Source organism: Alnus glutinosa, chromosome 9 (assembly GCF_958979055.1).
Source record: "Alnus glutinosa chromosome 9, dhAlnGlut1.1, whole genome shotgun sequence".
Lineage (NCBI taxonomy): Eukaryota > Viridiplantae > Streptophyta > Magnoliopsida > Fagales > Betulaceae > Alnus > Alnus glutinosa.
This window is the reverse complement of record NC_084894.1, coordinates 25,740,270-25,752,939: the sequence shown is the minus strand read 5'-3', so window position 1 is coordinate 25,752,939 and position 12,670 is coordinate 25,740,270. Positions and strand designations below refer to the sequence as shown.

Sequence of the window (12,670 nt, the reverse complement as noted above, 5' to 3'; positions counted from 1 at the left end):
TTAATTTATTTAAGCTTGCATATAGCAATAACTGCTTTATTTAATCTTACATATAGATTTAGATAGTAATTCAAAACGCTCATCACCTCATATGTAGATAGCGGATAATAACCGTAACGGATAGTAATCGCATTATGCGAATGCAGATGCAAATACTTAAAAGTGGTAATCGCATCATACTGATGTGGATGCGGATATTGTTAATAAATACATCCACATCCGCATTTTTACCCTTACCAATAAGTCATTATTTTTTTTTATTAGGTAAAATAACAATGGAATAAAAGTTTAGTTTATAACATTACTCTAACTATTATTAAAAAATCATTTATAAACTGACCTAACAATTTATAATTTATTAGATAACTAAAAAGTGTGGAATTGATAAATTAGTCCACTATAATTATTGATTTATAAACATCATAGTACCTAGTACCTACCATGCACCACTATATTTTTGTAGTAAACATCGTAGTACCTACCACCACTAGATTTGGCTTCCAATTATTTGCAAGTAATTAACAATAATTCTGTGACTCTGTCAATCATTGCGTGAGGAGAGAGAGAGAAAGAACGGTCGGTATACCAATATTTTCAGCAATTATTAAAGAGGGCAAACTCTATAAAACTTTCGCGAACTACTTCATGGTCAATACAGTCAACTGGTAGTGTCTGTTTGCTCCTCCGACTCCGACGAGCGTGATCGTAATGAGCGAAGTGGCCAGGCGGGCATGGATTGCATTTACAGAGACCCCAACGCACCCGTTGAGGCTCGGGTCAAAGACCTTCTTTCTCGAATGACATTGGAAGAGAAGGTCGGCCAGATGACCCAGATTGAGCGCCGCATCGCCCAACCCAATCCCGACCTTATCAAAGACCTCTGCATCGGTACCACCCTCCTTCCTCTCTCTCTCTCTCTCTCTCTGTGCATAAATTAATATATCTACCGGTAATCGGTGGTATATGATTTCACATTATTTAAAATTTTAAAAGATATATAAACATTAACTTCATATATATCGTTAAATGCACCGACTTCTGACATTTTATTTACGATGAATAACATCCATTTCATTAAATGAAATGGAGTGGATCCTATTCTGTATGGAATTAAGGACAGAAGAAAAAAAAAATCAAGTTTGCAATATTTTTACATTTTTCCATACAAGATTACATTGAATAATTCTAAAAGTTACTATTTTATCATTTTTGTGTTCCTCTAAAATAATGTGACTTTTAAAATCATAACTTAATCAAAATTTAATAGTATTCAATCACAAGTTTAATGATAATTTAAAAAATCACATCATTTTTAAAATTACACAATAATAACAAAAAAATACTCGTAACATTACTCGAAATTCGGTGTGAATGTATATTTCGTTTAGGCATTTTTCCATACACCTGGTGAACTATTGTTGCAGGGAGTATGCTCAGTGCTGCTGGCAGTGGACCCAAAGCGAATCCATCGGCTTCGGATTGGGCCGATATGGTTGACGGCTTTCAGAAGAAAGCGCTTGAGTCGCGGCTCGGGATACCGCTTATATATGGGATTGATGCAATTCATGGTAACAACAGTATCTATGGCGCCACTATATTTCCTCACAACGTTGGCCTTGGAGCTACCAGGTTAATGTTAATTAGACTGTGTCCCTGGCTTCCTTTGCTTTCTTACATAACTGGTCTTTTTCTTTTTCTTTTTTTGGGCAAAACTAAAATACACACAAGGAAAAAAAGAAATATTTATTTATAAAAAGAAAAAAAAAGTGGATAGCTAATATCGAAAAAATGTGATTTTTTTTTAGCTAAAATGGAGAGGAAAATTGTTGAGCCGGATGTGAGTGTTCCAGCTAGCTTCATAGATTCTAAATTCAGACATTGCTTTCAAATCACTTCATTTAAACAATCTTGGCCTCAATACTAGCAGCAGACAGCAGTAGTATTCCCTGGCCTGATTGTCTGTTCACTTGATGTGGAACTGTTAAAAAAAGAAAACGAAATGACACTTTGAATCTTAATTTAGGAACCCAAATAAACAGGTGAAGGATAAGAACTATCAATTAGTATACTTTTGCTAGCCACTATAATTTCTCACAATGCCAGCATATGAACCACTTACCACCACCTTAGGTTATCTTTGAAAAAGAAAAAGAGATTTCGTTTCTGTTGAAGCTAAATGGCAAAGTAATGTACTTAGCACTTAACCTATTTCTATTTCTTTTTAATACTTTGAAATTTACTTAGCAGCCAAATGGAAGGTTATTGGTCTTGTAGATTTAGAACCACTTATACTTCTACACTCGTGATCAAAGGGATGCAGATTTGGTTCGAAAGATTGGAGAAGCAACAGCACTTGAAGTCAGGGCAATCGGCATTCACTGTACTTTTGCTCCCTGTGTAGCTGTAAGTGTTATGAATTTGTTTTGAAGTGATGGCACTGTTTGAGTTAACCGATAAATTAAGTTTCAAATCGTGATACCAATTGATGAGTAAACCCAACTTGGTGTAAACGCATGGTTGCTTGCAATTTAGCAAGCACTTGGTTTCTCTGGAAGAAGATTGTGGTTGTTTGACTGATTTGGCCATTTGATTATGCTTGGCAACGTCTGTGGATGATATTGACTGAGTTTATCTTTGAATGTTGTTGCCATTTCAAATGAGACATAAGATTTGTATCGTAAATATCTTTCCATAGGATTCCATATATACCTCGGATTTCAAACTGGGAGCTGGAGTTTGACCAGAACATAGATTCATATTGTTCTCCCGTCTTCTTTCTTTGTATTTTTTCCTCAAAACTTTATGTTTGTGAATAACAGATTGTTGAGAAAATTCATTTACATGGGTTCTGGCAGGTATGCAGAGATCCCAGATGGGGAAGATGCTACGAGAGTTATGGTGAAGACACTGAAATTGTTAGAAAGATGACATCCATTGTCACGGGCTTGCAGGGAAAGCCGCCTGATGAACACCCAAAAGGCTACCCTTTTGTGGCTGGGAGGTAGAGAAAAGTCATTGATATTATTATATTCTCGTATCTTTAATCAATTTACTCATTTAGCAAGTTCATTTCCCAAATTCATCGTCAATTTAAATATGTATCATGCATACTAGTCGGCCAAAAAATATGACAACTGAAGAACTATATTTTTGCCTTTTCTTTCTGTTTTGTTCCCAATGAGTCTTGGCTCTTAAATTAAAACATGTTTGAGATTCACTTGGGACTCTAGGAAGAACTTTTCCTGCTTCTTTTTCCCTAGTTGTATCATATAGTGTGCCTAAAATAATGTTGTCCTTTCCACATATTTTTTGATTCTTAAATAGTAATACAACTAACATAACTCTTCGTGCTTCAAAGCTTTGTACTCACCTTGTTTCGTTCCTTCTACTCATATTGTAGACATGCCCTGATTGTCAATTCCTCTGTTAGCAGCCATTTATTGGACTGTTTCTCATAATCCCACTTTTGATATCCAGAAACAACGTTATTGCTTGCGCAAAGCATTTTGTGGGAGATGGGGGTACTGAAAAGGGGAAAAATGAGGGGAATACCATATCATCTTATGAGGACCTAGAGAGGATTCATATGGCACCTTATCTGGACTGTATTTCTCAGGGTGTTTCCACTATTATGGCATCCTATTCGAGCTGGAATGGGCGTAAACTCCATTCTGACCATTTCCTCCTGACAGAAATTTTAAAAGAGACGCTAGGTTTTAAGGTAAAAATCCTGATGGTATTCATATATTCTGAAAAAAGTAAAAAAATCAACTTTTTTTCCCTATCAATTTACGGTATTATAATTAGAAATTTCGATATTCTACTGCAAAAATAGTTTTGCATATTTTGGTTCTTTGCCTTCCGGTCTCCAAATATTCTTCTTGTTGATCAATTATTTTTTTTGATGAATAAGTACTCAATATTATTAACAACTAAAGTCACCAAACAAACAAAGTACCAACATTACAACCAAAACAATCAGCAGCAAAACTGTAGAAAACCAAAACCAAATAATTGCAGTAAAACAGACTGCTACAAAATGAATAATAATTTAACAACCCCAGACTGGAATTAATCCAAAACAGAATCAGCTAAATTCCAGAGCTGACAAATTCTAACATTTTCCCTTATCTTCTTGAACTTTCCTTTACAAGTGATTCGGGTTCTAACTTCTCAAAAAATCAATTTGAGAATCTGCTCCTCAGATTTTGGATGACCATGAAACCGAATTTCATTCCTAGCTCGCCATATACTATACACAGTAGAGCAAAAAACGAGTCTGCAGTGAACCCCCAACATTGTCTTCTTCTTCCAATTCCTGCATTCCTCATTCAGTACATCCTGCCAAACAAGAGAACAGGCCAAACCAGGACATCTTTGCATATATGAATGCCAAATACGAAAGCTAAAACTACACTAAAAAAAGAGGTAATCCTGGCTTTCAACACCATGCCTACAGAAACCACAAAGTGTTTCACCTCTGAAACCCCACACCAGAAGACGATCACCGGTAGTTAACTAGTTCTGCATAGCCAACCAAAGAACAAAAGTTTGCTTCAGAATGGCATGAGGAAACCAGATTAAATGCCACCAATCAACATCAGGTTTCTTATCCATCAAGAAATCCCAAGTATCTGAACTCACATATGAACCCTTCCGACCAATAGTCCAAACTGGTTTCCCTATCAATTTACAGTATTATAATTAGGCATTTTGATATTCTACTGCAAAAATAGTTTTGTACATTTTGGTTCATTGCTTTCCAGTCTCCAAATATTCTTCTTGTTGATCAATTTGATGGAAGGATAACCTCTAGTTCTGTTTTAAATTGCCCTTACAGTAGTCAAATTCCGTTTTTTTTTTTCCTTATTTTTTGGTTGTGTTGTGAGATCAGAGTCGCTGTGCATCTAGATAAATAATGAGCCAGTATTCTGCTGCAGGGTATTCTAATTTCTGATTGGGCAGGACTTGACCGACTGAATGAACCTCGTGGCGAAAACTATCGTGACTGCATTTCCTCTGCTGTTATGGCAGGAATAGACATGGTAGAGATTGAACTCCAATTCCAAAGCCTAAACTAAGGTTGGCTTTATTTATGTCTTCCTTTTCCTGACTGAGAAAATATGCAGGTGATGGTGCCTTATCGATACGAATTATTTGTGGACAATTTGATTTCTTTAGTTAAAGAAGAGAAGATACAAATGGAGAGGATTGATGATGCCGTTGAACGAATACTTAGAGTGAAGTTTGTTGCTCATCTTTTTGAATTTCCGTTCACAGATAAGTCTTTGCTCGACACAATTGGTTGCAAGGTAACTTTTGCAATATTTAGTACATGGGGTATTGGCATTTTGGCATGTTTTTAATGCGTTATCCTTAAGAAAAGCAAAAACATTTCCATTTTTCATCAAGCTGAATAGTCATCTGTCCCTTGAATTTGACCCCTCTTCTGACCTTCCATCTATGATAAACAATACGCTTGAGGGAGAAAAACAATGACTGAATCAGGAACTAGATTCTTTCTTTTGAAAATGAAATTTTTTTTAGGTCTTTTTTTTTCTCTTTGCCACAACATTTGACTCCACTATGTAAGCAATCATGATTGACATTACCCTAGGGAGAATGGTGGAATGGCCTGGAACAGTGGCTAAAAGTCTATCACAGTAAGTAATAGTCATTGGCTTATTGCCATTGCGACAAAACTTGACTTCACTGTCACCTGAAACCCTTAGTTAGCTAGAAATATTAAGGAAAAAGGACAATTACCATTATGTTGGAAGAATGGATCACTGGCAGCTACAGACAGATAGTGTGGATGATCTAGGATGAAGAGAAAGGCAAAGGGAGAGGAGAAGGCAGGATGAAGAAGGATTTCTAAAGGCCGTGAAGGCCTGAATACTATTTTCATTGCTATAAAAATTTACAATATATCATATTATAATGCATGGTGGATATAGTTGAATGCTTTTAATAAGAGTCCAACTACAATATGTAACTGCAAATGATTTATTACTTAAAAGCTGAGATAAACTCTTAGCTTTGACATTTTCTGCAGTTGCATAGAGATCTAGCACGTGAAGCAGTCCGCAAGTCATTGGTTCTTTTGAAAAATGGCAAGGATCCTAAGAAAAATTTTCTTCCACTAGACAGAAATGCAAAAAGAATTCTTGTTGTTGGAACACACGCCGATAATCTTGGATATCAGTGTGGAGGGTGGACATCCAACTGGTTTGGAAAAAGTGGAAGAATTACAATCGGTACGCAGTTACATTGTTTTAAGCGTTAAGCAATGTGTTAACTGCCACAATCAAAGTGGCTTTTTGTTATTTATATTTGTTATCGTCTTAGGCACAACCATTTTGGATGCTATTAAAGAAGCAGTGAGCGACGAAACAGAAATAATTTATGAGGAAAAGCCATCACCAGAAACCTTAGCACGTCGGGATTTCTCTTTTGCAATTTTTGCTGTTGGTGAAGAACCATATGTAGAGAGCTTTGGTGATAATCTGAGGGGGCTAGCAATCCCCGTAGAGGGAGTTGACATAATTAATTCAGTCTCTGACAATATCCCCACATTGGTGATTCTGGTATCTGGAAGACCTTTAGTTTTTGAGCCATGGCTTTTGGAAAAGATAGATGCACTGATTGCTGCTTGGTTGCCTGGAAGTGAAGGAGGGGGAATTGCTGATGTTGTCTTTGGGGATCATGACTTCGAGGGCCGACTACCAGTGACATGGTTTAAACGGGTTGAACAACTGCCTTTGCATATTGGAGTCAATTCGTATGACCCTTTATTCCCCCTTGGCTTTGGGTTGAGGTACAAAGAAGAGAAATCTCTGAACTTGTGCAGAAACAGCTTGTAAGGGTATGAAGTCTTTAATAGATGGATTTTCTCAAAACCCACTTATGCAGAAACAGCTCTTCCATGAATATACTTTCCATTGGTATCAAAGTTGTCTGTAATTCATATATGAATTGACCCATGATTTACCACAGCCCCATTCTCATATTACCCTCTAAACAGTGCTTTTTGCTGAAGATGAACTATGGTTTGTTGAATAAGCCACTTGGTCGTGTTCAGTTGATTATATGTGGGATGTGCCTCAGATGGATACCTCATGGTTTCTTGTTATTGGGTCTCATCTATTTTGTGAACAATGGCATCCATTTTTGTTTTATTGGTCTTACTTTCCAGATATGCTTTGAATAATGATGTAGTCTGCTTACTCTGATTGGTTTTGCTTGTCAGGGTATGAAGTCTTTAATAAGTGATTGTATTTCTGTTTGGCCCTACAATTTAGCATGTCAAAAGTGTGTTTTTAAACAAAATCGATAAAAATGTTTCATTTGGAAATACATTTAAAAACGTGAAAAAATTCATGTTTTCAAATCGTAAACAAGAAATTGCGTTTTAAAAATGCACGACTTTGAAGTCCTAACTGTGATTTTATCATACGTTAACTGCATCTTTAGAAATCACGTTTTCATTAATTACGTTTTGATATCACTATATTTTCAAACCTTACGATTTGAAACAAATAAACCAAACGGACTAAACATATGATACATACTTGTTGGGCCTGAGGATCAACAAGTAGGCCTTAAGGTCTTACGTTTTTGTCATCAAAAGCCTTACCAGGCCCACTGTCTCACAAAGCTGAGCACCCTCCTATTAGCAGGCCTTTATTGGGCTTTTTTGTCAGATGTCATGCAAAGTTTTACGTTATAACGCCCTCGAAATTAATTAACCAGTAATTAACGCGTTGGGCCTCTCAAAACTTATTTACTTAAGTAAATAAATTTCAAAGGATCTCTTAATCCTCCAAATAAAGAGCTTTACAGCAAAAGATAACACTTAACGTCATCTTAAGATAGCTGATTCTTATAAACCATAACACAATAAATATCTAGAGCAAAATATTAGTCTTATAACATAACTTAAATTACAAAAAAAAAAAAAAAAAAATCCAAAAGTAAATGTCTCCAAAACAGAAATCAGAATTAAGTCCACTAGTTTGTTTCATCATGGTGTTCTTCAAAGCGTTCATCAAGGCCTATAGATAACCAATCCAGAATGATGTTGGATATCGTATACCATCAACAAAAACCCTATAAACTTATAAAGGTATTCTCTATGCTCAACCACGGGTAATGCCACAAGTCAGGGTCTAACTTCCCAAACACCATGCTGGCCAAATCCTCCAAAGCCTTCAGAAATAAAGGGACTGTCATCTAGTGGCTAGCCAACCATAAAACATATATGTTTTATCGGTGAAAACAAAGCAAGTGTAAGTTCACACAGTAGCGAGTAAAGTACACATAGAAGGCAATTATCAATGCAATGAATTCATTAAGTTTAATAAAAAGATTTCAGAACAAAATACCTCATCGTTTAAGAGAGTTCTTGGCAAAATGTCAATGCCAATGGGCAATGATGTAAATGCATTATACGTATAATACATGATGTAGCAGAATCGTAAAGTCATATCCTAACTCCATATAGTCTATCCGTATCCTTAACCCTTTTATGGTAGGGTTTGCGCTTTCTAAAGGATCTGTAGTACAATACCGGTGCCTCGATGAAGTACAATAACAACCACCTATGACTACTTGTAGCCCGACAGGGTCTAACCTCGGGTGGTCAACACTACTAACGATGTATTTTCATCTTGACCACCATCTGTATATGGTTACACTAGTCGCTTATTTGGCCTATTAGATCCAAGTGATAAAACATAAATTAATAAACATAAATCTGGACTATAGGGTCATGCCGGTATAAAGGTAAGCTCATGACTAAAAGTCATGTCATACGATGCAGTTCTTCTCTATCTTTTATATGTATGCAATGATAACTACTTATACAACATTTCATACCGTTGCCAATATTTCATGACCAAAACCAAGCAACTCTTGTCTCCATCCCACTAAAAAGATTATGGCGTGCACTAACCACTTACACATTATAATCCCCTTCACGAACTGATGCACCCTCTTACCTAATGCCACCTACACATGCGTCAATCGCTTCTGTAAAGAAGTGTGGTCATGTAAAGCATTATTGGAGGATAAATATCATCAACACAAGAGGGGACGAACAACTTAAATTAACATCTTCTCACTAGGCTAAGGCTCTAGACTTTATTGAGCCGAGCTGAAACACGCATTTCTTAGCCCGGCTCGAAGAAGGATCCTCAAAAACAAGTCAATACCGAATTCTTAAAACTCGGCTCAACTCGATTACGCACAACCCTATTTCGTGTTCACAAATTTGAGTTCACATTGTTACAAAATGTTTTCGTGCAAGTAGTAAGCATGCATTTTTCATATACCAAAATAATAAACCAACAAAATAATAGATTACAGTATTCATGTAAGCTTTACTTACCTTGATTGTAGATATTACACTGAAAATCGTCTTTGAACACTTCTACAATGTTCTCTGCTAAAAACTCTAATGTTAGAAGGTTCTATCAGACCAAAAATCTACCCTATAACCCCTAAATTGACAAAACAGGGTGTTGAAATAGGGCAAGATCTAGGGGTGTACAAGCAGTACTGTTATTAACCGCATACAACCTCTAACCATATAACCACAACCAGAAAACGGGTAACCACCTAGGCCGGTTACGGCTACCGGTTTCAAGGATTAACAAAAGTGGTTAATAATCTGGTAACCGATTTTATAATATATATTATATTAGTCCTACTATTTTCATAAGATCTCAAGAACAAGTTCTAGGTTCTTTGTCTATATACTTTATCTTTGTAGTAGACACTGATTTAATTAGCTAAGCACGAAAGGGGAAAAAAATTTTATTTTGTTGTAGTAGACACTGCTTCTAACAGTGTCAAAATCTTTTATTAAGAGATAGTTATTAAGATGATGTAAAACTTATTCATTGGTACTCGTAACATTTATTTTTATTAATTATTTTGATCATATTCAATGAATAAGCTCCACATTATCTTGGTACTCCTCTCTTAGTAAAAAAAATTAGTACCTCATTTATCTACTTGCTTTTAAAGAAGCAATAAGGCCAAGGGTTCTTTGATACCAAACCCCCATTATGAACGCTATTTGTAAAACCTTCTTGATCATGCATTTCTTCCTTTATCAATAAACGCTTCCCTCCTACTTGTCCAGCTTGAATCTAATTTTGGTAACCCCCCTTGTCCAGCTTGAATCTAATTTTGGTAACCCCCCTCTCATTCTTGAAGGGGATTCTTTGATCACAATTCTCACCATCAACTTGCCTCTCATCGCCACTGAATGGGCCTCAGCCGAAGCTCTTGCTGACATCAACCAGCAGCTCCACCGTTTTTCTAACGGGACTACCTTGAAGTCTTATAGTCATGCAAATTTCTTAGCACACCATATTGCCAAATGGGTCGCTTCGAACTGTGTTTGAAAGCATTTCCAATTATTCTCTCATTTCCTCCTCTTTACGTTTTAGAAGTGGGAATGACTCTTTTGTAACCCTTTTCTCATATTGAATTATATATATATAAACATAAGAAATTACTTAGCAAATGTATCTGTCCACAAATTTGGACCCCAATTCGTTTAGACTGTCCACTGTCAACTTTGAGATAAATCCATGAAACAATGAAAGAGAACCAATTAAAAGAAACTGGTTTGTAGGTCATGCGCAATGGGAATGGTGAGAAAAAAATCGAGAGAAACTTCTCTCCGGTCTTAGAAAATTAGGGCTTTATGCCCACCAATAAGAGGTTGACACATAATCCTAGAACAAGAAAAGTAAGTGTTGCCAAAGCATTGGATCATCCATCCTTCTTTCACTTTTTTAGTCTGAAAAAAAAAAAACAAAAAAAAAAACCTCCTAGCTACCGCCAACGCCAGACGCCACTGCCCACCCAAAAACGCCGCCACCACTGCCCACCCCAGACGCCGCCTCCACCTCCCACCGCTCGATTCTTGCTTTTAAACCCCTCGACCTTCCACCCTTCTTCCACTCAAACGTCTCCTCTTCCTTTCTTTCTCTCTCTGCTTTCCTTTTCAACTACTCCTTTGCTTTTTTGGGTCTCCTTGTTAAATATATATATGAAATAGAGAAAGATATGCGAAAGAGAGAAAGAGCGGAAGAGAGAGCGGAAATATATTAAGGACTCCATTGTATTGAGTAGTATATAATATTCATAACATATTACAAGAGATTTCTATATATAGAGAGGTTATGAGTAGTGACCAAGAAACCTTAGAGTAAATAAGGTAGGGAATAAACCCTATTAGGAAAGATAATAAACTTAGAATAATATAATATTCTAACATATCCCTTCAAACTCAAGGTGTAACCTTGTGTTTGGGAAAAAGAAAGGGAAAATATGTTATTATTATTATTTTTTTTTTGGGGGTCTCCGGAAAAGTTGCCGGAGTTTGGTTGGAAAGTGACGGCCGGAGGCGGAGGACGGCGGCTGCTGGCGGCAATGAATTATTTGGGCCTTCAATTGGGCCTGAGACTGGAGCCTTATAAAATTGGGCCGGTTTAACTGGGCCAAAATAGGCCAAAACCGATGGAACAAAATAGGCCAAAACCCATGGACCATTGAATATGGTCTAACCCGAAATTAAGTGAACCAGGTCTAACCCGATAGTCCGGGTTGACAAATGTGGACCGGTTAGAAAAATGTGGAGGAACCAGGTCTAACTCGCTAGTTTGGGTTGACAAGTGTGGGCTGATTGCTTTGGCGATCCAGAATGAAGAGACCCGGGTCTAACCCGATTGGCCGGGTTGACTAATTTGGTCCGGGTCAGAAACGTTGACGTGGCTAGGGCTGACGTGGCACAAAAACATAATAGGCGCTTGGAAGACACGCGTGGCAGGAGGGCGGCGCGTTGGCGCATGAATCAGAGAACTAGAGACTTCGGACGGTGCATGGAGGTGAGTGGAAGGTCCAATGGCGGGTATCGAGGCATATATGGAATTTGCAGCGCTTGATCTACCGATTGGTAGGGCCACAAATGCAATTGGCTGAGACACGGTGGCACGTAGGAGCGTGGGCCAGAAGACTCGAAGCTGTGCTCGGCGCGTCAGAATTCTGATGACGGTGATCTCAGCGGCTCTGGAATTTACGTCTCCTGATTTGTTGATTGGTGCTGTCACAGAGGGCATTGACCGAGTATGGAGGCGCGTGACAACACGGGCAGTGTGCTTGAGGGGCACATGGAAGCTTGTGCGGCTGTCGTCAGCGGTGGATCTTCCCCAGATCATAATCTGTACCTTGCAGACTTGATTCTGGGATTGGTTTTCCAGATGTAGATGCGATGAAGGCGTGGAAGAGACTAACAACAATTTTAAAGGCGGGAGGCGGCATGTGGGAGACTGGAATTATGAGACAGTCGTAGAACACATGAAGGACACCTGGAAACGTCAATGACGTTTATTGAAGGCAACAAGAAAGTGGTTCTGATACCATATTAAATAAATATATGTTAGAGTATTATATTATTCTAAGTTTATTATCTTTCCTAATAGGGTTTATTCCCTACCTTATTTACTCTAGGGTTTCTTGGTCATTACTCATAGCCTCTCTATATATAGAGGTCTCTTGTAATATGTTATGAATATCATATACTACTCAATACAATGTAGTCCTTAATATATTTTCGCTCTCTCTCTTTTACATATCTTTCTTTATTTCATATATT

General features: G+C 37.4%; 1 protein-coding gene across 1 annotated transcript; it reads left to right on the top strand.

The window, feature by feature from the left end:
* The first annotated feature begins 606 nt into the window (after positions 1-606).
* Positions 607-7,230, top strand: LOC133877481 (uncharacterized). The gene is made up of 9 exons (XM_062315798.1): positions 607-888; positions 1,425-1,629; positions 2,313-2,403; positions 2,856-3,001; positions 3,478-3,721; positions 4,941-5,045; positions 5,130-5,312; positions 6,056-6,257; positions 6,349-7,230. Exons 1-9 carry the CDS (start codon positions 732-734, stop codon positions 6,861-6,863), a joined length of 1,848 nt encoding a protein of 615 aa, XP_062171782.1. The 5' UTR covers positions 607-731; the 3' UTR covers positions 6,864-7,230.
* Positions 7,231-12,670: the final 5,440 nt, after the last annotated feature.

Excerpts from the sequence above, each read along its gene's own strand:
- LOC133877481 (XM_062315798.1), top strand. The coding sequence starts at position 732 with ATGGATTGCATTTACAGAGACCCCAACGCACCCGTTGAGGCTCGGGTC. Across the intron at positions 889-1,424 it reads TATCAAAGACCTCTGCATCG|GGAGTATGCTCAGTGCTGCT; the intron begins GTACCACCCTCC and ends CTATTGTTGCAG. Across the intron at positions 5,313-6,055 it reads TCGACACAATTGGTTGCAAG|TTGCATAGAGATCTAGCACG; the intron begins GTAACTTTTGCA and ends CATTTTCTGCAG.